We start from the raw sequence: 26,256 nt of genomic DNA, 5'->3' as shown, positions 1-26,256 counted from the left end.
GGGGGATGATGGGGTGTGCAGTGGGGGGGGGCAGAAATGCACCAGGTGGATCTGGGGGTTAGGGCTGCAGCAGGTGACAGAGGGGGAGGGTGGGTGGATGGATGGGGGGGGGCTGGTAGGGGTGCTGGGGACATAGCAAGGAGGGAGTTGGGGTAGGGGACAGCGGGGAGGCCTGTGGCAGCTGGCCCACCTCCTCCTCCCCCCGGACACCTGGCTCAGGTGAGCAGTAGCCTCACCTCTCCCGCCGCCGATGCGCCCTAGGCTGGAGATGAGACTTTACCCCCGTTCCCTTGTCGCGGGGCGGGGCGGGGCCATGGCTGGGCTCATTAGCATCCCGCCAGCAGGCGCCGAGAGGGGCGGGACTCCCGGCCGCCCTGCCCCGCCCCGCGGTGACGTCGGCGCATCTCATTAGCGGGCGCTCGATCGCTAGGTGCGGGCGGCGCTGGCAGAGCGAAGCAGGTGCCCGGACATGGCGAGTCGGACCGAGCCCAGCGGCTGCTCCGGGCGCGGCGGCGGCGGGGCCCCCGGCATCCTCCCGCTCCCGCTGCTGCTGCTGCTCGCCGCCGCCGCGCTCGTCCCCAGAGGTAGGGCGGGGGGGCTCCGGCCCCATTGCGTCCCAGGCGCCGGGGTGGGGGGCGCCCCCGCTGCACCCCCATAGCCCCCCTACTGCGCACCAACCCTAGACTGCACCCCCATAGCTCCCCACTGCACCCCCATAGCCCCCTGCTGCGCACCAACCCCATACTGCACCCCATAACCCCCTACATAGCTCCCCGCTGCACCCCCATAGCCCCCTGCTGCGCACCAACCCCATACTGCACCCCATAACCCCCTACATAGCTCCCCGCTGCACCCCCATAGCCCCCTACTGCGCACCAACCCCCATACTGCACCCCATAACCCCCTACATAGCTCCCCGCTGCACCCCCATAGCCCCCTGCTGCGCACCAACCCCCATACTGCACCTCATAACCCCCTACATAGCCCCGCGCTGCACCCCCTAGCTCCCTGCTGACCCCCTGATCCCCCTTGAACCCCCATAGTGCTCCCTATAGCGCCCCTTGCATCCCCTACAGCTTCCACTTTATTCTACAGCTCCCCTTCTCCACCCCCTTGTAGTTCTCCTGCCGGACCCCTGCAGCTCCCCCCGCCCCCCAGCTCTCCCCCTGCAACCCCCAGCAGGGCTGTGTCCCCCCCCACCCCATAGCCCCTCTCCTGCTGGCCTTCCCCCCGCTGCTGTGCCCCCCGGCAGGGCCATCTCGGGGCTGGCTGCGGTTCCCCTCTGTCTGGCTTTCCAAAGCAGAAGTTGCCCCCCCGTGACTTGGCTCCGGCTTCTTCCCCAGGCCCTGACTCCTTGTGCTTCTCTCTTCAGCAGCCGTGCTGGGGGGCCGGGGTTTGGGGAGGGCAGGTTTCTTCCCCCCATTGTTTCCCTGTCGGCCAAGCCGGGAGGCAGGCAGCGATTGTGTGAATTACAAATCTCAGCCCCTATCAGTGTTTTGAATCCAGCCAGTCTGCCGCCTCCTGGGCTTGCAGACTCCCGGACAGCCTCCTGCTTCTCTAAATCTTGCAGGGACGTGGAGATTGGAAGGACTAGTTCAGATCAAGTGTTGGGAGTCTCAGCCCTGTTGTTACAGGGGCTAGCTGCGTGTTGTAACTAGAAGGGGATTTTATTTCCTTCCCTCTATTGCAAACATTTTTCTCTTCCAACAGCAGCGCCTGTGAGTGTTGGCAAGATTGGAAATGAAGAGGGCAGTATTTGCTTTCAATAACAAAAGGGAGAGAGACAAATCACTTCACCGTCAGATCACTCTTTGCACTGCTTCAGATAATGCTGTTTGCCGATTTCTTTTCACCCATACCTCCCTAAATAAATACACGTGTGGACTAGATCAGATTGAACATCCCTTGTGCAGAGAACCCATGATCACAGTTACATCAGCAGCAACAAGTAGCAAAAAATAAAAATAAAAATTGCGTATCTCAGAAAGAATGTTTAGCTGTGTTGTGGCCTGAAGGTTGTTCTCTGGCTGCTAAAAAGTGTCTTCTAGAATTTCTCGCGCTGATGTTTTGGTTTTACCAGTTATTTTCACAATTATGTAAATAGTATGCAGCGGAGTAAATCGTAATGTGCTAGGTCAAGCCCTTGAGAGGATTATTCCACGCAAAGCATTTTTAAAAAGTGCTCTATTTCCTCCGAGCCATTTATTTTATAGACTAAATGTGTATCGGGTGCATAAAATGAGATTTTTGGTCTCATTTTTCTTCCACTGAAAGCTTTGTGTGAATCGCTAAATCTTTAATTTATGAGTGGGTAGATAAATTGGTTTGGCAAACCTGGATTTGTTCGAGGTTCCTTCTTTGTGATGTCCAAGTTTTGATGATCTTAATAAAATATTCCTGAAAGAGCATCTTTGGACTACTGCATTGTGAAAGTCCCTGTGTCATTAAAACCTGGGTGCACGTGAGGATCTGAAACTGGTGAATAATAGAGGCAGCAATACATTGGCTGCTGAAGAGACTGGGCACAGATATTTCCTTTAGATCAAAAATGAGAAATACATAGGGTTGCTTTATGGAGAGTAAAGTAATGGGCTACATCTGAGTGTTAAGCTTGCTTGTTGAATGAATGGTGAAAGTAGTAACTGCTTTATTTATAAATATTTTGCTATATGAAATTGCTGTTCTTAAAAGGGGATATATAGTGACTAGTAAAGAAGGAATTGTGGGCTCGACAGTGCGTGTCAGTGACATGAAAATTCTGTTACTGGTTACCATGGAAGCAGCTTCTTGCTCTTGTGTGTTTTATGGGTCTGACTGGCTATCAAGTAGTGTTCACATTTAAAAGTAATTGGTTTCTGTGTGGTTTCTAGAATTCTTTGTTCATAGAATTGTTGTAATTGAAAGTGCTAAATAAGTCTGGGCCATATGCTGCAAAGGCAGGCGTCTGTCAGTGCAGCCTCAGAAAGGATACCCCGATGATGAATTGGGAAGCCAGAAAGTCTGTAGTGAAGAGTCGAAAACCTGTTGGTATCGAAGTAGAACTTAGGTGCTTCCATTTTCTTTTCTGTTGTGGCTAATGGGGCCTTGTTAAAAGGAGTTCTTCAATGTAACATAATATGTCTTTCATTCAGACTAGATGCTTTTCCCATGGCGATTGTTTTGGATTAAATAGATGTTATTTAACCCAGCTAAAATGGGATTGCCCAAGCCTTTCTGGCTCTATAAAATTGCTCCTGCTTTACAGGGAAGCTGTATGATTTTAACTTCAAGCTATAATTGGACTCTCAGCTGACAATTTTGTGGGTGATTTGGGGCAACTTCCTCAGGACTGTGCCACAGCGTTTTTGCAGAGGCTTGACAAGCTTGTATTCTGGGCTACGTATTCTACCAAGTGCTGCCGAGCTATTGTTGCGTTTCTTCTGCATTGAACTGAATAGCCACAGGAGGGACTTGCACTTGCGTCTGGCTTTGATAAAATATCCCTCATTAATGCCACTTTATATTTACAGTGTGTCACTGGAGACGCACAAGGCTTCATTCACTGACTTGTGTGACAAGAGGAGCTAGCGTTATTTGACTGGGACATTTTGGAGGAACAAGAGAGTCATTGAGTGATCTTTTGAATTTAACTAATACGAAAGGGGGAGGTGGAGAATAAAAGAGCAGGCAGTTCTCTCCAACAAAGAGCTTTATTCATATGTATGTTGTACATGTTTTCCCCAGTGGCCCTCTTGGTCAGGCAGTGGGGGAAGAAAACTGGTGTCACTTTCAGTTCATTATTCTGACTTGACATACCTTCTTTGAACGAGGAATGCTCTCCAGAGCAAGGCCGCCATCCTGTGCCGTCTGCCTACCAGTTAGGTCAATGGCAGTTACTTTATGAATGTGCCATTTTAAAACGCATTGTTTTGGAGGAAGTGCTAATTTGAGTTCCAGTCCCACCTCTTAGCTCAGCTGTTCCATAGATGTAAGTGCCTGCTTGTTGGGGGAAGGGGGTGGGGGGAAAGGAAGGGAATGTGCCATTGGCTGATAGTGTTTTTGTTTTTTTTAAGGGTAGGGAAACAGAGATGTCACTTTGGCATGGCTCTCAGCAGGCAGAGGCCAACACTCAATATGTTCAAACGCTCAGGTATTTATGCAATTACTGCACTGTGTTCAAGGTTTTTAAGATGTTTTGCTGCCAGATGGATTTTTGTCCTTTTCAAAAATGACATTGTAAAATGGGCTCTGGTTTTATGGGATCATGGAGTTCGCTTGTGCTCCTGCTCATACCTGTTAGGTTTTAGTTTCACACACAGTGAATTGTTCAGTCGTTGGAGCTGGAGAATTGGATCACTAAACAATACTTGAGCTAAAATAAAAATGCTTTCATAACGTGGCTATGAATACACAGTATCTCATTCCCTCTTTCTGCATCTCAAACTCTTAATGCCTCATCTCCTGCTTAGAATCGCCATTTAAAAAAAAAAAACTTTTTTATTAAACGAAAGGCTTGTACCGCGCTACTACACGGCAAGCCGGGTAAATGGAGCCCAGCTAATAGACATAACAATCTGAATTAAAATATAGCAGCATTAGGAGCAATTGAAAAGACATGAAAATGAGGGATCTGAATGCTGCAGTTCTTCAGTTAAAAGGGATGTGACTGACCTGTACATTGGGTATTACTCAATGACAGACTGGAGAGCACCACACAGCGGTAACTGTTGCAGAACGGATAATTTGCTACTTGGAGCCTGGCGGTCATTAATCTCCACTAAAAGTTTGATTATCCGAGGCAAGGGGTAAAGCACTAGACACTCTCCATTGGCTGAATTTATGTCAAGTTTTCTTAAAACCCCAGAAATGTTTTCCTCACTTCTCCCTCCTCCCCCTAGCACCTTTAAAAGCAATTAATATGCAATAATGAAGTTTCAGTACGTCCGGGAAAGAGAATCCATGCCATGGTAGTAAATACTTGTTTGGTAATAATTGCATAGCTTTGCGTGCCTTTCTGTCTCCTAACTCTAGGGTTAAATAGGTCCTTTCTGCCGTGCTGGGCAAGGTACAATACAGTGATATTGTTATCTCGCTGTCTTGGTGGAATCCTGTAATTGGGGTGTGCTTTGGAGCATGGTGTAATGGCTGTGCTGAATGAATCCAACACGGTAACTGCTATAGGGCTAGGCAGTGTTAAGACTTGGTATAAAATAGTCTAATGCCATGATGAATCTGTGTATTTCTTCAGCACCTTTCATCTGATGGTCTCCGTGCTTTACGCATAAGTAAGTTTCACCCTCTCTCCCCGAAATAGGAAAAGAATACAGGAATGACTTCAGCTAGCACTGAACTGCAGTCAGTCCTGGAGTGGAACAAGCAGGTGTGGAACAGTACACAGTAATACACTACATGGTAGTTTAGACAGAATAACATTCCAACTCCAACCACTGGGGGAATTTAGCAAGGCAGAGTATAACTGCCCAACCTGGAATCTTGTCTGACCTCCAGAGTTAACAGACAAGATGGGTGAGGTAATATCTCTTATTGGTGAAAGAGATAAGCTTTCACCAACAGAAGTTGGTTCAATTAAAGATAGTACCTCACCCACCTTGTGTCTCTAATAGCTTTGGACTGATACAGCTACAACGCTGCAAATCAGGGGGTTAACAGTTATACCTGTACGAGAATGCAGTGGGATATCTAATGACAAGAAGGGTCAGGACTTGAGTTTTACATCTTAGCCAGGATAGATAAGCCCTGTGAGCAACGGACCAACAAAAAGATCTGCTCAGATGTCAATGATCTAACGTGTCTGGTCAACAATCCCACTGAGAATATGGGTTAAGCAGACTCTTGTAAATATAGAGCGAGATTGTAAGGAGCCTTTGTCTGCAAGGGGGGGAAGAAATCTTACTCTCCACTGTGTTTCACTGGGACTGAGCTGAGCACTTGGCGTGAAAAAATATACTAAGAGTTTCTGGCTCTGAGTGGTCTGCATGATATGCAAACACTTGAGTGAAGTTGCAAAGGAGAGGCTGGCAAAGAAAATACAACTATCCATTCTGGTTGTGATATGGGCTCATTCAAGGTGCTTGAGCTCTGGTTGTAAGCATGACATTAGGTTTAGGAACCTAATCACCAGTGGGATTACTAAGGGTACGTCTATACTTACCCGCTGGTTCGGCGGCAAGTAATCGATCTTCTGGGATCGATTTATCGCATCTTGTCTAGACGCGATAAATCGATCCCGAAAGTGCTCGCCATCGACGTCGGTAATCCTGCTCTTCGAGAGGAGTAGGCGGAGTCGACGGGGGAGCCTGCCTGCCGCGTGTGGACCCGCGGTAAGTACCTTTAAGTTTGAACTAATATACTTCGACTTCAGCTACGTTATTCACATAGCTGAAGTTGCATATCTTAGTTCGAACTGGGGGCTTAGTGTGGACCAGCCCTATGACCTCTTCTGAAGGGCAAGAAGAATAATACCAATCAACCAGGCTTCACGTGCAAAAGGTATGGTGAGATGGGGGCTAGTCACTAGCACCTTCATCTCACTAATTAGTTTTAACCAGTGACAATATTGGACACAACTGTACAACTCAGGAAGAGCCGCCGCTGCTGCTGCTCTTGTTTTTGGGGAGGCCATTGTACCCTTAAGCCAGAGCATAGATATGTGCCTTCTTCAAGCAGCAGTCTTCATCTGTTTCTAGTGTTGATCTTTTGCTGATGTATGTTTGTTTGTTTGACTTTCTTTTTTGGTTGTGTAATTAAAGAAACACTTTACATAAAACACTGACTCAGTAAATAAAGATGGCTTAGTGCTGTTTCCTTTGGGCTGTGCCAGATTTCTGAACATGGTACAGGGGGGCAGCAGTATGCAGACAGTCTCAACCCTATTGCTGGATCTAAAAATGGATCAGACCTTGAGGCCAGGCCCAACAGAATCCATTTTTGTTTTAGACCAGCCATGCTGCCTCTTCAGCCTATTTAAGTGCTCTTACCAGCCTGTTTTGTTGATTAAAAATAACTTTTCCTAGTAACTTTTCTGGTAGCATTATGCATGTGTTTGGCACTGACTAGTGCAGATGCTGGTAATTTACCTTTTTAAAGTGTCTTTACAATTCTTTGGATATGTCTTTCATTTTGAGCCAAACATGGTAGAATGTTTCAGGGTGTCCCAGAACTCCTTCTCCGACTGTATACAAAAGTTAGGCACCTTCTTTTGTTTCTGGGGATAGGATTTTACCAGACGTCTAAAAGGTCCTATATGCAAGCGGACTGTAAATTTAAAGCATTCAGTCTGGCTGGATTCCAGCCACATAAGTAAACATTTATGCAGTGGTTTAGGGATACAGATTACTGTCCAGCTTTGCTTGTATCTTTTCTGTGTAACTGGACATTACACAGAGAACTCTGTAGTCATTTCCTTGCGGAGCATTGTATACAATTCTCCAGTGTTGCAGAACCACCAGCACTGAATAAACAGTCTTTGTTCAGAAACCTGCAATAAAAGGGAGAGAATTTAGCTGGAATGTTGCAATTACAAGTTGTACCTACTTGTTTAAATCTCGTAAAGCTCTGAAAAAGTAACTGGTTTAATTGCATGCTCCAGCCAACAGCTGCTGTTGTGGTTAATGGGAGGTTCCATTGCAGAACTTTCTTTGAAGGTCTTCCAGGGCTGGCTCAGAGACTTTGGTGCAGCTGGCTTCAGTTTTGCGTCGGAAGAGGTGGGGAGAACATGGGGGTGTGGGAGGGATAGTCTTTTGACATGCAGCAGGTTTGCCTTGGAAACAAAGCATTACGTGGTTTTGGTCACAAGTTTACAATTGAAACAGTAGGGCCATCTTTCTAAGAGGAGCAGATGAGTGTTGGTCCCCCTGGTGATATTCCAGTTGAGCTTGGTCAGATACATTAGTCAAGCCTGGCCATTCTGGGGGAACTCCTCACCTAAAGCTACAAGTGGATATGGCAGGTCGCATTCTGATACTTGGATACATTTGTGGTTTGTGCACACATGGCCCTCACCAATTATTTTTCCAGTACTTTGAGAGAGAGAGAGAGAGGAGAGGAGAGAGTGTCTCTCTCTCTCTCTTTCCCACTCATTTAAAGTCAGTTAAGTTTGCTGGGCTGGCTTGTTGTGCTGCATTTTAAATCTTTTACCAAATTGTTTTATGCAGCAGCTGAAAGTGAGTACAAATCTCTGATTTTTAGGAGCGGGTGAGTAGGCCACATGGCAGGGCATGTGGGGTTTCTCCAGTGAATGAGGCGGCTCGGGTTATTCTCTCTTCCTGTCTCAAACTCCTGCTGTGGACACAACCAGCTCTCATGGCGGGGTCCAAACTCCACCCTTCACTCAGCTGCTGCTGTGTGTGGATTTTGCCTGCCTTGGGGGACCACCGCATACTGGGACATTCTGGTAATATATAGCCAGAACCTGCTAGTCAGTGAGACTGCTCAAGCAAGTAGTGGCACATAAGCCAGAATGTCTGCTGGACCAACTCTTATTGTACATGTGCAGTACATTTTTAAACTAAATCATAAAAACTGTAATTTGACTAGAACTTTAGTGAAGGAAATTCCCTGAGAATGTTGAATTCTCAAGATAAACTCATAAACAGCAAAATCAGTCTTTATTAGGAGCTCAATACTGAGATAAAAAATGCCATCTTTACACTCCTGCACAATGGGAATGAAGAAATGGCATATTGTCTAGGAATTGGAGGCTTAATTGGAAGAGCTTATTGACTGACTTCAGTAGAAACGCTTCTATGACTAAAATGTAGCTGTTTTAATGCCCGTTTTCTAGACTGAAGACATCCAGATTAGTTTAGCCCAAGTGCCATGTTCTGACACTGTTAGTTTTGTGTTTAATACTAGCAATGCCCCTTTTCTGTATTGCAGTAATACTAGCAGTAGCCTGTTAAGCAACTTTCTCAGGCTTTTGGTTCACGATCAGTGGAAATGGCATTTGTGAGCGCAGTTTGACTTGTTTTACCATTCTAACATCTTATCGATAATTTTTCTGGATTTTTTTTTTTTTTTTTTGGACAATAAGCTGTCCACCTTCCAGGTTTTCTGTTGGTGCCAGTGGAAGTCGAGTGGACATACTGAGGAGAAAACAGACCCTTAGCTGTACGTGATTGAAACCACTTGTCTTTAGATGTTCTGTTTGGAAGTGGGGAAAGTAATTGAGTTGAGAACCTGCAGTTCTAGATTACCAATCTGATTCCTCTTTAGAGTGGAGAGAGCACATAGCTTCCATTTCTCTTTTGGAAATCTTTGACTAAACAATGGAAACTTTAAAGCCAGAAAAAGCAGTTAGTTAATTGGTAATTCAACACTCTCCTGATTGTAAAATAACTTTTGTTTCACAGCTGTTTTTATTGGACGCCTGGAACAGTGAGTCACATGTTGAGCTTCCCTCAGGGATGGGGAAGAAGAGATTCTTGTATTAGCTAGAGAAACTGAATTTTTTTTTTTTTTGGTCTACACTTCACCTTCTGTTCTCTGTGGCATTGCAGCAAAGCCAGATCCGTCACGGGTAAAAACAGTGTTTCAGGGCGTGATGTTGGGGGCAGGGACAGATTGCACTTACAGTACCGAAGCATGGTTTGCTTGTCTCTACATGAGAGTAGGGAGTTACCAGGATGGAGGGTTCTTCAAAAAGTGGATTCCCTGATTTTAAAAAAAAGAAACAAAACCACCTTCTCGAGTTTTCTGATCCTCATCAAAGAGAAGATATTCACAGTTGCAGAGTTAGGGTCACGGGGTGTTGCTGCTACATCTGTGTTACTGGTGGGAATTGCCTCCAGGTGCTGGCAGTCCATGCCTAAACATCAGCATTGTAACTGATTTGTATTAAACTTCCTTAAACATCCACTGTTTTCAGCCCACTCCCCGACAAACCTGAGCACGCGCGTGCGAATGGGGCAGGGGAATAATACTGAAGGAAAAAATCACTGAGATCGCCTTGGATCTCCTTGACTCTTCATGAAGTCAGTCGGCGAGTAAGCGCACGTCCTGCCTCAAGATTCCAGTCACATATAGCCGCATAATGCTATGGGGAATTAGAGGTTCCTTCCGAAGAGCTAGAATACCAGTCTGGTCATCACATCACTCTTAATAATCACTGATTCTAGCCACGCAGGGAGATGATGATGCAAGGTGTATTTTTGCATTTTCTTTTAGAGAAACACAAGTAATAGGTGGTAATCTTCAAGGGTGGAGAGTCCAGTGTCAGTGAGTTACAGGGGATTGGATTTCCTTTAGGGGCATTAAGTATCACTCTCCTGGATGGAAGTGAGCATTCTGCACTCAGAATTCAATCACTAGTATTGATGGACATAAGAGCACTGTGGGTTCGGACTGTAGCTCTGCCAATGTGTTAGACATCTCAGATCTCTTTGTATCCCCTTCTAGCACCTTATCTGTGAGATAAAGACTCATCCAGAATAGAACTTAAATTGCATCCTTCAAGCTATTACTAGGTGTTTGAAAGTTTGCTTCTGTGGGTTTGTTTGTTTGTTTGTTTTTTCTGTGCATTAAAACAAAACTTCCTAAACCCTAATGCAAAACATAAACCTTGAGATGAGTGAAGACCTGGGGCAGAGCTCTCCAGAGTTCATTTGAGAACAGCACATTTAGCTGGCCAAGAAGTATAGCTTTATAATTCCAGGTTTCAGAGTAGCAGCCGTGTTAGTCTGTATCCGTAAAAAGAACAGGAGTACTTGTGGCACCAGGTGCCACAAGTACTCCTGTTCTTTTTATAATTCATCACTTGGTAGACAATATGCTCCATTTGAGACATCTGCACAGAAGTTGGCACACTTTCCCCAAATCCCCATTAATTTGAATAGCGGTTGGCTGAGGACTGTTGCTCCTCGGCAGTTTGGGTTAAATTTCTACCCATGAGCTAGAGGACAAAAGCATCCTCTTCCATTGCCTGGCATCTGAGTCCTCGAAGTGTCGTCTGTACTAGGTATCTACAGCATGTGTGTTCTCAGAAGAAGCATAATTGAAATGAGGAAATGTTAAGCATCAAGTGACTGTTCCCAACCCCCATTCAGGAATTTAGAAATAAGTCTGTCTACAGCATCAAAAGATCAGAGCAATAGGATGGAGCAAGAGAAGTGGCTTGTTGCTGCTTTTTTGTTTTTTTAAATGAGGCAGCCTCCCTCCTAGGAAAATGTGTCCTTTAAAATATCTGTGGTGTTAAGCTCTAAAATTGGAGTTATTGCTAAATAAGATTTGGCTACAATTAGGCCAGAAAGTAAATTGCCTTCAAACAATCTCCTGTTAAATAGAACAGATTTGCTTCACGTTTGCTCGGAGGTGAATACATTAAAATAAAGGTGAAACGAATGACTTTCTCCCGCTTTAATCCATATCCTGGGAGTAGATTGGGGTTTGTACCTAACTCTGAATGTAGAGGTAGAACCTGCACTAGACACCTTTTATTGCTGTAATCCTTTTCTTAAATGCATTTAGTGACACTGATGTATCTGTGACCTTGAAAAGGCATGTGGCTTTTAAAAAAGCTATTTTTTCCCTCAGCTGCCATAATATATCATGGGATAACTTTTGGGCAACAGTCGCTCTTCATCCATAAACAGTAGCTGAAACTATATGACTGAGCTGAATTGGGGAGGAAAAGGCTAGTGGCTCTTGTTATTTATAGCTTATTCACCAAGATTGTCTCTTTTACATGAACTTCCATTTGTTTGACCTTCTATTATGTCTGCTGAGGGCAAGTAGACTGCCAGTTTTATTCTTTGCAATGTTCTTCAGCATCAAAACATTAAACGTCATGTCAGTGTTTCCTTTGCGGATGTAAAACGCTGTCTTCGGTTACACAGTTGTATTTGCTTAAGCATTCTATATGGATTAGCTCAATTGGTTGAAGTTTTTAGAAGAAAGACCAATATTTTGTTTTCCTGAAGCGTAAGGTGATGTCAAACGGTATTTCTTGGTGGATATTGCAGATAGGACTGGTTGCTTTATGAGCGGGGTATTCAAGCAGTCTTGTTGTGGCTTCAGTTAAGCATTTCTTTCATAGGATGCCACCAATAAGCCAGTGAAGACATGAAGCTGATGTTAGACAAATCTCATTTCTTGAATAAAATCATGGTATATTAATGTACAGGATATAACATTTGTGCATTGAGTCAAGGAAAAGGTTAGTCTGCCAATTCTAACTGGATTCATTACAGTTAAGCTCCAAAATATCCCTTCTTAGAGAATTGCTGCTCTGGCTTGTCTTTTGTGTATCTTATTGTTGTGAGATTTCGAATGAAAACAAGCTCTGATTCTTAAATTCATCTGCTTCTGCGATCCTACCCCCGCTCCCCATCCCTAACCCTCTGACATCTAATTGGTAATATGAACATGGTTGTGATGTCAAAAGGCTTCAGTGGATGACCAACTGTAGGAGTGGGTGAGCTGTGTGGGTTAAAAAAACTGTGTGGGTTAAAAAAAAAAAAACTATCTGTAATGGAGATGAAGGGAGAAGAGATTCCTTGTACTATGCAAGCTGTTTTTAAATAGAACGTATGGCAGTTTTTGAGGTGTCAGCAGTTCTTTAAAACATTCATGCCCACATCTATCTTCCTGTCTTAATGGAGAAGAGGAAAAAAACTTCAGAGTAATTTCATAATGCTGCTTAATACTGAGCAGTGCCATTCGGCATTATTATTGCTTTCTGAATACTGTCTAATTAAGATTTTTGGGGTTACAGAGTTAAGTAGAAATCTGATCCACAAGCATCAGAACTGTTAATGCTTCTCATTGACTGACTGTCGGCTTTATTGAACTTCAGCGTTCTTGTGGAGCAGTTGGACTAGAATTGTTTGGAGTAAGCACAATTTTTTTTTCCAGGGAGCAGGAAATAAAACAAAACAAAAAGCTGATTAGTATAGGAAATGCTTCTGTGAGAGCAGTGGGAATCTAGGTCAGCCTAAAAGCAACTCCAGTTCTTTAGGCAGATTAATTTTTGTCACCCTAGTTTTTAGTATGATTTGCAAAGTCCAGAGAAACTGTGTCTGGTTCCTTAGTGCATATTAGCCAGCAGGGGGTCTGGAATTAAATTTACAAACTTCATTTGCAGTTGATGAGTGAGAGTTTAACTCAGGCCTAATACGGCATCATGCTGACATGTCATTGGCATTTCTTGAACTTTCCAACAGCTACACAAAACTTCACCTCACCTGTGGTAGGTGACTCTGCGTTCCTTGAATGTGGGAGAAGAGAATGGGTGGACTCCAAGTCTGGCTAATATGTGAAGGATTGACGGATGGCCCTGTCTTGCACATAGCATGACTTGGGGCAAGTGGCACACAGCTTCCCTTCTATGTGATGCAACTCATTTCTGGCCAGTATCAATGCCAAAATTTACCCCAGATTAGGTAGAAATATGGCAGAGTTCATCCAACTCCTTTTTTGTCTTTTTAAAACTCTTTTGTTGAGGCTGGTGCATTATCTTACTGCTTACTCACTACTATTTTATTACTTACAAAACTCCAGAAATCTCTTAAGGAGGAAATTAACTTCATTTGAAGAATTATCCTTTTTGACCTCAGTGTTCTAATAGCTCACCCATTGCTCAGATTAATGCCTTTTGCTTAGTTCTTAAGAAGCTATATCTCTAAGGTTGTGATTCCATGATTGCCATCTCATGCCAAAACCCGTGATCTTTCCTCGCCCCCTTCTCCTTCTGATGCTGAAAGTGAGTGAAATGTGAAAGAAACATTACTCATTTTAAAGAGTTTTTTTCTGCCAGGTTAATGTGACTCTTAAGCTGAGCCTCATAAGCTCTGTCCACAGTAACTGCTTTTAAGTTGATTTAAAGTTCTTAACTACTCTGAATTGCTTTACATAATCTCTTAAACAGGATGTACAAATTTCATGCATTTTTTTTTTTAAATCCATAACTGCCAGTTGCTGTCCACTGACTATAAAGAGCAGGTAAGTGATTGCTTTTTCTGTCCATTGCCAATTTTATTCCCCACTCCAGAACTTAGAGTAATATCACCTACATTGAGAGATTGAAGGGCGCAAAGGTAAAACCTAGTGTGAGTGAGACATGTAACACCCACTTCTAGCCAGTTCATTTATTGCTAAACAGAAATATAATTTGAGCCTAATAAAAAGGAGGGTTTATAGCAGAACCAATGGTGCGGCTTTTAAATTGCCCCAGGAGGATGCTGAGTGCACGGTTGCATAATGAATCTCTCAGCCATGCCCTCTTTTCTGCAAATGGAATCTTATTAAGTAAGTTGACACAACCAGATAAATACACAATACAACATTGTGAGCCTCATAGGCCATGTTAAATACTGCTGTCTTCCTCTTGGCTTTGCAACTGGATAGCATTTTGTGTGTAGATACTGGATAGGTCTATTGGTGTGATTCCTGTGTGAGGAGAGGGACTTCCTTAGATGATTTATTGACCCTTGATAGTCTTATGTTTCTTGCATGGGGAATTTTAAAATGTTGTTGTGTTCTCTTCTCCCACAGATGAAAATGACTTAATGGGGTGTAGGTGTCCTATCACTTATTTTTAAGTCCAAAATAAACTTTGAAACACGCTGAGATTTAAGTGTGCATGCCACAATGCAAAGGGGAAGAAAGAATACGTGGGTTTGCATTAACTCTAATGTGTTGAGGATCTGGGCTGAAATTTTTCTTGGTCTCAAATGAAGACAAATTCCTTCAGTCAGGCATTCAGGTATGTATGTTAACCGCACAAGAGGACTGGAAGAGGAGGAGTGTTGCAGATGTGGCGTGAGACACACATTGGGGAGAGCTGCCTGGGAAGACTTGCCTAGTGATTGTAGTGCAGATTTAAAGACTGCTACTATTTATATATTTTAGTGGATTAAAAGGTAACCTGGCTTCCATTAATAATTACAGCGGTGCTGCCATAATGAAGGTTGCATTCTGGAACAGACTTAAAATAGACATAAATTTCAGGGTTTTTTCCCCACACATGGGTGGTCTTCCAGTCTGAAGTTTCACACAGTTTTTATGCCCTTGGAATTTTATATGTAGGTTTTTTGTTTTGGATTCTTTTCAGAAACTTTGAATAGGAAGTGTTTGAAATTGTTCTCTGCTCAAAATATGTTGGGGTTTTTACTATTTTGTTGACTGTATTTTTAAAATAACGCTTTGCACCTGTTACCAATTGGCAAATGTTAATAGTTGCTTAGCTGTGGTACAATGGGTAAATCTTATTCCCTGCCAGAATAATTTCAGTGGAACTGTGCTTAGTGTAGTAGTCTGTAATTGCTCAGTGCTTAAGGTGCTTGGGAGAATTCTGTTTTGTTACCTGTTCAGTTCCAATGGGCTACATGTAACATAACGCCCCGCTCAGACTGTCTGGGAAGCTCAGCCCTTAAAGTCCTAATCTTCTATATCAGCAGCAGTGGGAATACCTCCTTCAGGGAGGAAAAACTCATTAGACCTCTTCCCACCCAGCCAGGTGGAGACTTGGAACCAGGGAGCCGCCTTGATAGCAGTTGGTCCTGATTCCTTTGGCTTACCCTATCCCCAAAAATGATTACAGGTATCTGAGGGCTGCATTGGTTTCCTGATGATTTATTTCAAGGTTAGGGGCCTGGCCTGTTCCAGGAAGAGGGTCTCAACTCTGCTTGTGTTCGAGGTCTTGCTGGACAGTGCTGATTCCTGGCTTTGGCATAGTCTGTTAAGTTGGTGGTGTTGCTGGGTTACTTGATTTGATATGGAGGATCTGGTAGGTATGTTTAAGTGTGTTTTTAAGATAGTCAAGACTACCCAAAGCATTGGATGACAGCACTCTTATTATCATTGGTAAAAGTCCAAATAACCAAAATGAATTAAATTTAGGCTCCTGAGTTGTCAACATGAACGAGTATAGATCCTGCAATCAAATAAGGAGTCGCTTCAATTTGGCCAACTGATCTTTTCTTACAACAGGACATTTAAACATGTCATGTGACTTTCTTCCAAGAGGATCGCGGAAGACTGCCCCGGTGTATAAGGGTCACATACTGAAATTCAAGAGAAATGTTTTTCAATGTGCAAAGCTTAAGAGAAGTGGTAGAGATTTTTTTTTTTTTAACCACTGCCTCTAGGGTGCTGAAGGCTGTCAAATCTTGCACCTTTCACCAGCACTAAATTCACTGAGAAAGGAAAACCTTTAGGACATTTTCAAACATAACTGTTATTTTTAAACACATTTCTTGACCCACATCCAAGGCATTGGTCTTCGTTGAAGATTTAAGTCCAATATGCTTTTGAGGTTTTAATAAACTTCTTGATTTTTTTTTTTTTTTTTTTTGGAGTGCGCAAAAAAATCAGTTTAAAGAAATATTATTTTTCAAAGCTTGGTTAATAGAAAACTGGCTAGATAATCTCTTCCCTAAACCTTTGGAAAAAGTCACGTGAATAAACTTGCCAAAGGGTAATTTTTTGACAACTTATTAAGTTATTAAAAAGGAATTTTAGTGAAAATAGTGCTTCTGAAATTGGTATCTTTATTTCAAATTGGTTCACGGGCTTTAAGGAATTAAAGGTGCCTAGGGAGTAAACAGCACTAGCTAGATATTGAAGCAACTCGCATCTATTTTTCAGGGAAATATATGGGCATTCTGGAATGGAAGCTGCAGCTACTAAAAACTGCAGCACGTAAGGAAGGTGCTGCTTGCAAAGCTTAGAATAGTGATAAAAGTAGACCTTCATGTTGTTTGATCTTGCAGGTCAGTGAACATTTCATGAGTTGTTCCTGTTGACTTCCCTCTGTGCCCTTTTGTATCGATTTTAACCATTTCACATCAGCATGCAATCTGTTTTATTTATTCACCACACACTGTTTTGTAGGCTTAGTCCTTTGGTGTATCTAGCATTCATTTGTCCAGATTAACAGCATGCAAAGGAAAACTGGCTTGTATTTCCATGATTTAGTTGTAAATATGGTGAGCGTGTTGATGGATATTGTTGTCACAAGTGCTTATAGCTTGTGCGCTGATTACTGAATTTCTTATGTTTTAAATCTGTACAGGCTATGCATGCTAGTAGGTTCCCAAGGGAACTAGAGCACTGAGCTTGTGGCTTGCATATAGAAATGAAATCCGAGGTGTGGTTGTATTGCATTGATATATTTATCAGGAAAATCTTAAGTTCAGGGCCACTTGATCTGTGGCAGCAGCAGGTATTTTGAGACTGGACTTGAAGCAAATTTTTCCCTTTCTTCGCTGAATAAGGTAATGATTTGGCGACAAAATGTACGAAGGATGTTCGTGAGGTCATATGGAGAGAACAGTGGATGGGAGACACATTAATAGATAGCGGGGTTAAAGGGACAAATATGTGATTTGCTGCTAGCTTTTTAATGGACTAATAAGTAGTAGTAATTGTATTACGCCTTTATGGTATTCATTCCAGAATGCCTTTGATGTCTGTTTAGGCCTCTGATGTTACCACACGAACGTTTCTAGGAAATATCCCTCTGCATGCAAGGCATGGTCTTGGCAAAGGATTATTTGGGTGTTTTGTTGGCCCAGAAGGTAGGCAGTGTTTTGCCAAGCTTGTACGAAACCTTGCTTGGTAGTAAACTTTGGTTTCTTTAGTTCTAGGCCAGTAAAAAACGAAAACCTATGGCATTGGCTTGCTTAGTATCTAAAAGTGCGTGGGAGTGAAAATGAATTGATTGTATTGTGTATACAGTTAATTCTGAACTGCCTTAGTGCTATTCGTTAAGCGTGTTCACTCTGAGGGCAGTATTGTACCCATTTACAGATGGGCACATCGAAATACAGAAAATGAAGTGGTTTCCTGGTGATTCTCATTCACACTTGGCTAGTGGCAGATTTGGAAACTGGACCCATGAGCTTTGACTTCACTAGGATTTTGGCGGTACTTGGCTGAATTGGGCTGAAAATTTGTAAATGACATTGTAGAACTACAGTGCTCCTCGGTGGTGTGACAAAAAATGAGATTTGGACACAAGTGATTTATAATACAGTTGGCTGACTTGAGTGTATTGGTAAAAGAATTTAGGTCCTTGCTTTCTCTCCCAGACACACTGCCATGCCCTGTTCATGCAGTTAAATGACACGAGCAATCCCCAGTTCTTCAGCGTCATAATAGCATTGCTTAGATTAAATGAACAAAACTCAAAACTGAGGTTTGCTCAGTGGGAATTTTTTTTTCCCCTTTCCCCCTTCGTGTGGCTAACTTCTGAAACAGTGAGACACTTGAAATAGAAGCAGTGCTTGCAGACGATACTTACTTTCTTCGCTGGAACTAGGGCTCCATCCAGTATTGATAAATTACTTGGAAGTCTAGGTGTGATGAGAGGAAGAGAGATGATACTTGAGGATTTTAGGCGTATGGACAGAATAGGCCTTAGAGTCATACATCCAGATGGATTACATAGGGAAGTTGACATCTTGTTTAAAAACAAATCATTCATTATGTAGCAATGAATAATCAAGCATTACAGTTTCATCTCTGGAGATTGCTTTTTTTGGTTGGGATTTTGATAGTTCAGTAATTAAAAGCTGAAAGCTGTTACACTGTCTACATGTTGATCAATTGGTAATTAAAAAGTTGATGATGGAATGGTATTTCATGTGACTATTTGGTTTATGATCAAATTTCCTTAGTCTGTTTGAAATTTGTCATTTAACTTGGCATTTGATTTTTTTCAGTATTCATGAACTATTGTATTTGATTTTTATAAATAACACTATCACAGTTTGCATGCTGCATAACGGATCACGTGATTTTAATATGATCTGAAAGGTTGTTTTTTATCTTTCTGCCAGAATGCATTTCCAGAATATTAAAAAGTTCTTTCTCTGGGCACCATATAATTTTTGACTGTTTTATTAATTTGCTGATGGATTTGTGGCTGGCTTAATCAGAATGAATGTAAGACAAAATGCTGAAAACTACTTGAGGCTTGACGCTTGATTCGCGGTTCAATCCCTGGAGAAGTCACTCAACTTTCATATTGGGTTTTTAATTTATAACTGGTATAAAATCCTAATTGGGACAAATGATACGAGTGGTCAGGCCAGTATGTTGGCTAAACATTTGCAAAATGGACACACACCATTTTCCACACAGTGACAATCCCTTGGTTGGGAATTGTCTCAAGAGGGCTCTACATCGCAAGAATAACTTCTATCGCATAGAGTAGGACCTCAGAGTTATGAGCACCAGAGTTACGAACTGACCACTCAGCCACACACCTCATTTGGAACCGGAAGTACGCAATTAGGTAGCAGCTGAGATGGTGGAAAAGCAAAGACAATACTGTGTTAAACAGTATTAAACAGTCTTTTTAAAAAAATAAAAGGAAAGCAGCATTTTTCTTCTACATAGTAAAGTTTCAAAGCTGTATTAAGTCAATGTTGAGTTGAAACTTTTGAAAGAACCACCATAACATTTTGTTCAGAGTGACGAACGTTTCAGTTACGAACAGCCCCATTCCCAAGGTGTTGGTAACGCTGAGGTTCTACTCTATCCCATTTATAGCAGTCGGTTTAAATACAGTGTATGGGGAAGTCCAGTGTTACAGTACCATATCAAGTTCTCTTAACCAACCTTGACCTACTGAAATGCAGATGTGTAGTCAGCAGATGTGTGCAGTGATGCAAGAAGTGTATTTCTGTGCTTTAAGGAATGAATTCGATATTGTAAAAGAAATGGTAATAAATCTAATCTGTTTGACCTGGTTTTGAAGCCATAGATATGATGTATAAATAAATTTAACAGACTTTAAATCATAATTCTCCATTTAGAATTTGAGTACACCGAACTTAAATATTTGCTCTGGAACCTTCAGACATTTGATTTTTTTTTTTTCTTAAATATATTCCCAAAATGCCTAGAGGCGCCAATTCAGGCCTAGTTGTCTTAGTTGCTTTACAGAGCTCTAGTAGAGCCCCTGCCCTAAAGAGCTTATAATCTTGTTTAATGAGAGGATGCAGCAGGTGGAGTGATGGGGAAAAGGAGGTGTCGAGAACAACATAATAGTGATCCAATTATATTTTTGTAGACTGCCTGTGTACACAGTGTAGTTAACCTGTTGTCTAACTTATCAACTAGCAAGCATTATATCCTAAGCAAGTTTAAAGGAGGATAAACGTAGCTTTCTGAGTAGTTTGTACAATGAAGAAAGGGTAGCATAGAAAAGCACTACTGGGAGAAGCAGACTAAAAGTTAGGGTTGGTAGTGATGGACCCTGGAATGGGGACCCTCGATTAGAACGTAACCTGCTGAGAGAATTGTGAACTGTATCTCCATTGATTTTCAGGGGTAATAAGGGTGCATGCTCAATCACATTAAGGTAACTCCATAGATAAAGCAACTTTTTTTTTTACTATGTAGACGTACCATAACTGGAGATCAATGCTGGCAACGCTGGCAGAGCCAAAAGATCTGATAGTTGGGGCTGGGCTAAATTTTGAAGGGCCTGTAAAGGTAAGGACAACAAGCTTGCATTGATTCTTTGGTTCTGATCATGTTTGCATAGGGTAGCTAGAGGCTTACGTGGCTGCCATATAAAAACAAATAATTGAGACTAGAAGAAGGATGATAGGTTTTTCAATTAAAGTGTCTTGGACTGGAGGCCAGGCTAGCTTCCATTGGCAAGAATGGATATACACTATTGCAGTAACTCCATGAGTTCGGGGCCTATTCATTTCCATAAAGAAAATGGTGTGAGGTAATGAAGGGGAATTTTAGTGCATCTCCATTGGGAATGTGAATTCTTTTTTTCCTCTGAACAACAAAGCATGCTGCTGGAGGGAGTTGAACATCTTCCTTGTTGGAGCCAAGGGACTCTGTGTGAATTTCAAATTCTCTTTGGTGATTCATGGATTTTTAGTGGTTTCCGTTGAAGATGAATAGTTAGCATGAGCTTTTTAAAAATACATTCTACTTCAATACAAAGGGAAAATGAGTTGCACCTTTTATCCCATATCATGATTACCACACCTTGCTTTTTTTTAAAACTGGCTGGTGTATTTTGAAAATATTGTTTTAGTGAAGGAAGACTCCCTGTGTGATCTACGGCACATTGGCATGGATCAAAGGGGAAGCTTTCAGTTCGCATGTTGGATTTTTGTCCTCTCCTAACAATAGAAAGAGGGTTGAATTTTTAGCTACTCAATAGCTGGAAGGACTTGTGTGCCTTGGGAGCAATGTGTGGGAAATTCAGTTTAATTGCAAAAGGTTTGGGTCGTTTATTACTGTATATTGAGTTGGTAGTTCCACCACTTCTGTTCATGTATTTTTAGAGGAGAAATGATGTATGAATTTATATCCGTAGACCTATGATATATGAATGTATGTAAGCCTTAGTTTTGGTCTCATAATTTGAAGTCTCATATCGTGAAAGAGGAAGCATTAGCAATGATTGAAGCTTAGTTTGGGAATTTCTGGTAAAGAATGTAACACTCTACAGCTAGTAGCGCTCTCTGCATATCATGAAGGTGTTCATCAGAGAACAGACTTTCAACCTACTTACTCATAACATGAAAGCACTTATTTTTCCCTTGAACAGAGTCTGCTGTAGCTTATTTATAACCAATACATTAAAATGAAAAATACTGAAAGGGTCTTAAGTGGAAGACTATTGAAATATTGCGTTATTTAAACGGGGGAATTTTGTCAAACTGATTTGTGGAAGGGACAAGTAACCTAGGTAGTTCATGTACTTAGAAGTACAGTACAGCTGTATGGGATGAAAATTATGCACTCCATAGAAATTCTGAGGAAAGGACAGTATCTCCTATTTTAGCAGCTTTTGTATTGATATTCAGTCAATATTTGTGCTTTTTGAACTTCCTAGTTGCCATGAGTTACAAAAAACTTCAAAGGTCTATTGGCCTACTGTGCTTTTTACAGCAGAGGGAAAGTTAAAGTTATGCTGAAAGTATGGGGAAAACGCTTGGGTGTAGGGAGTAGAGCATTTTTGGCGGAAGGTTCTCTGCTCTGGGACCTCTAACTTGAGATCAGAATGAGGCCCAAGCCTGATGCTTTTCAGAGCATGATGCAAGACTCAATGCGGCCTCCTCAAAAGGTAGCTAGGTAAATAAAATAAGATTTCTACCTGTAATTAGTGCTAAAGTACATTGGTGCCTTGGTCCACTATGGGGACTCCTGTGTGCTATTGCAGTGCAAATAAATAAAATCAAGGTGACTTGACTTTGCTGCTTCTTACCTTACTGGTGGGCACAATAAAAGTGCTGAGGGCTATGTAAACCTCTTTTACTCATATTGAGTCAATATTTGGTTTGGGAAGAGGTAGGTGTGTCAGTTAAGGTTGAGTAACTTGACAAGAACACCTCAGGACTGGAGTGTTCCGATAGACCTAGTGGATGAAAAGCCCTTGCAGTTGCTTCACTCATGCCTTCAAAATATATGAACATCTTTGAAGTAGAACGGCAGATACAATGTCTAGTTCAAAACATTAATAAATTTAGCTGCATTCTGATGTTCACAAATACTCTGAAAAGTCATTTGGTTTAAAATGCATGGTACCCTTAGATTATTGTTGCTGTGTGACAGCTGGTTCCAGTAATTTGTTTTTATAGGGCAGTTTGTAGTAAATGAATGACATGTTGAATATTTTACTGAGATTTTAGGTTATCTAAAGAACAGTTTCTGGTTTACTAATTGGTAGATAATGGTGAGTACATTGATGTTGACATGTGCAAATGGATTTAAAATGATTTTGAAGTGAGCTTTATTAAAAGATGCTCTAATTCAGAGTCAACAGGAAATGTCAACTAATGTGTCCATAGTCGGTTTCACAGATGAGATTGAGGCAGTGTTGGAATTTTTACAGGTCTGTATTGTAGGCAAATACAGATTCTGTATACCCATGCTGATAGGTCTTACTAAAAGGTGGGTGAAACGCTGTGGAGTCCAGTCATCAGTGTGTGTGTTGAGTGAGACTTGTTACCTTGGTAGTTGGATATTTTCTGGGAGTCTCTCTGAAGGGCGTGGGGAGGAGATGCTTGTTTTTTAAAAAAAAAAAAACACCCCCCCCCCCCAAAAAAAACCTTATTCTGACGCATTCTACGCTACTATTTTCCACCTTTTAAAAATGTAGTCATCTCCAAGATATGATGAAGCCTTGATTCTGTAGCTGCTTTTTTTGTGGGCAAATGAGTACCCTTCAGGGATTTCAAAGTGCTTTGCAAAGGTGGCTTTGTTTTTCTAATTTTACAGTTGGGGATCTTGAGACACAGAAAGGCTACTTGCCCAAGGTAGACCTGAAGAAGAGCTCTGTGTAAGCTTTAAAGCTTGTCTTTCACCAACAGACGTTGGTTCAGTAAGATACTGTCTCACCCATGTTGTCTCGTACCAAAACGGATAAAACAACATGGCAGAGTTGAGTAAAACTGAAGATTCCTGATTCAGCCTGTTTCAGCAGCCACTAGACTTATATATTATCATCAAACACATCCAGTTAGAATTGCAAAAGAAATTCAGATAAACAAAGTAAGAATTCTTGAGTAAAATTTTTGCTTAAGACACCAAGGCCCACACCTTTACATTGGCAAGTTTCATGGTACTTTCAATCACATTAGGTGTTTGGGTCTTCAGGCTTGACTCAGCTGAAAAATGGCTGCATAGCAGCATATCTCCTCTTAGCACCACACAAGGACATAGATAACATGACGTTGGGGACTACGTCAAAAACCGAAGAACAGTAAGGAATCCATTATCCAAGTACAGAAAATACTGATGATGTAAGTGATGTGGAATTCTCCCCTCTGATACCAAGACAACTTATAGAAGCACTTCAGTTGTTCCAGGAAGTCTCCTATCCCAGTAGTGTCAAACCCTTCCTCTTTATATTGTGAGGGTGGGTAAGATCAGACCCTACTAATATACTGTAGATTTTCCTGTGAAATAGAGGGGAATGTCAGTTTTGTATTATGACTAGTTTGTACATCGCTTTGGAAGTAGACCTCATGCCTTGTATTGATAAACACAGCCTATTAAAAATGATGCCTTCAAGTGTGTTGATCTGAATGCTATCACAGCACCACGAGGGTACAGATGTTTTTTTTTTTTTCTGCAAATGGCTTTAGAAGTTTTGTATCTAAAACTAGCCACGGGAACAATTTCCCCCAGGGTTGTGGTGGATTCTCCATCATTGACCATGTTTAACTCAAGACGGGATGTTTTTCTAAAAGCTCTGCCCTAGGAATTATTTTGGGAAAGTTCTCTGGCCTGTTATACAGGAGGTCAGACTAGGTCATCACAGTGGTCTTGGAATCTTCGACTCTAAACATTGGATGCAGTAAAATCTATGTTCAGTTGTTGTTCACCTTCTCCCTCGCCCTTTTCTTCCCACCCCCCATGTGAATTGCAGTGTACATATGGCAATTTGGCCTGTTAACCCCCTCTCTTGTTAGGGAAATTGAGCTTGCATCAAGTTTAGAAAATGAAGGAAAAATGCTTAATGGAATGACTGTCTCAAATATGCATTATACTGCATTAACCCATTATGTGGGTTAATTTAATCTTTTCTCTAAAGATTCAGGACCTGTCAGGAGAGTGAAGAGAAACCAGCAATCCTTTGCCAGAGAATTGTGAATAGGTTTATATTTCTATTTAAATATACATTCACCTTACATTAAATATTTTATTTTCCCTTCCTTATTCAGTGTTGCTATGCTTCTGGTTCACGTCCTATCTTACATTACCACTATCTTGCCTGCTTGGGAATTGTTTTGTTCCATGAAATAAGGCTAATGTGTTTAAATATTTTAACACTAATTGATTCATTGTAAAGGAAAAGCAAACAGCCACTGATTGCTTGAACCTTTGGTCAGCATAGAGATGGCAGGAGCAACCTACTGCAGATGATTCATCAGAAGTCAGGGGAGCGGGGACACAGACCCGGTCTTAGACTGTCTCTACTCACTGATGTTGGCATAGGGTGACCATATTTCCCAAAGCGAAAACCAGGACACCGCACGGGGCTGGCCCAACCACTTGGCCAAGGACACTCCACCCCGGTGCATGGGGCTGGCCCGAGCTGCTCCCCAAGCACTGCCCCCCACCCCCAGGCAGGGCTGGCATTGCTGCTCGCCTGAGCCCTGTCTGCGAGGCTGGGACTCGCGTCACTGCTCACTCGAGCCCTGCCTGCCTCTCGCCCTCCTCCCCTTCTGATCAAGTTGGCAAGAGTAAATGGGACAAATGCCCACTTTTGCCAAAGAAGTTGGGACGGCTGGGACAGGGCTTAAAAAAGGGACTGTCCTGGTCAAAACAGGATGTATCGGCACCCTATGTTGGCATAACGTATGTCGCTCAGCGGTGAGAATAAACCACCCTCCCACAAGCGACATAAGTTACGTCAGCATAAGCACTTGAGTGCACAGTGCTGCATCGGTGGGAGAGCTTCTACCGGTGACCTAGCTTCTGCCGTTTGCAAAGGTGGTTTTATTATGCCAATGGGCAAGCTCTCTTCCGTCAGCATAGAATGTCTTCACCGGGCGCTCTGCATCAATACAGCTGCACTTGTATGTATGGCCTCAGTCTCTTCCTTAGGAAGAGGAGAGGGAGATATGGTGAAGCTAGAGTCCATGAAGGTATATGCACAAAGAAGTGAGACTTGCACAACTTCAGTTACGGAGAAACAAGGAAGGGAGATGGGGCTCCTGTGCAGAAGCGTTGCGGTAAAAATCACTTGTGCATAATCACATTGCTTTGCTGTACATTGCTGTACAGACACTAATCCTGCAACAATCCTGTGAAATAGGTAAATGTTCACCATTTACTGATGGTGAAAATGAGACAGAGCTGGAGTTTGTTGAAGGCCACGCAACCAAGACAATGTGGCTTAGTGGATAGGGTGCTAGATCTGCTTCTACCATTTATCAGCTTGGTGACCTTGAAAGACCTTGCTAGGCTGTTCTGTTTCATCTTGTCCAAATAAATTGTAAGCCCTTTGTGGCAGGAACTGTTTTTTTCATATTTGTGCAGTGCCTGATTCAATGGGGCAGTGATCTTGGTTGGGCCTTCTAGGTGCTGCTGTAGTAAAAACCAAAGGTAATAAGTCTGGGGTGTCATGGCAGGGATTAGAATTTGAGTTCATGTCTCCTAGTCCTGAGCTCAGAAAACTAGGCCCCTTATGTTGGGGTTTGGAAATGAGGTAATATTTTTAGTCCTAAAATCTTGTTTTTAAGTCTCTGCCTAATATTTTAAATCACTGAACTAAAAACCCTGTTTTCCCAGTAGCATGCTTCATATTCCATGTTACAGAATCCAAATATA

General features: G+C 42.3%; 1 protein-coding gene across 6 annotated transcripts in view; it reads left to right on the top strand.

Annotated features, from left to right (window-relative positions):
* The first annotated feature begins 425 nt into the window (after window positions 1-425).
* CADM1 (cell adhesion molecule 1) overlaps window positions 426-26,256 on the top strand; it is a 286,568-nt gene continuing 260,737 nt past the window's right edge. For all 6 annotated transcript variants that reach the window (XM_054005229.1, XM_054005228.1, XM_054005226.1 and 3 more), the window contains exon 1: window positions 426-584. In XM_054005229.1, the coding sequence (XP_053861204.1) occupies window positions 470-584 (115 nt within the window). In that variant the 5' untranslated portion in view covers window positions 426-469. The remainder of the gene's footprint in view (window positions 585-26,256) is intronic.

Source organism: Malaclemys terrapin, chromosome 15 (genome assembly GCF_027887155.1).
Source record: "Malaclemys terrapin pileata isolate rMalTer1 chromosome 15, rMalTer1.hap1, whole genome shotgun sequence".
Lineage (NCBI taxonomy): Eukaryota > Metazoa > Chordata > Testudines > Emydidae > Malaclemys > Malaclemys terrapin.
This window is presented reverse-complemented; position numbering and strand designations above follow the sequence as displayed.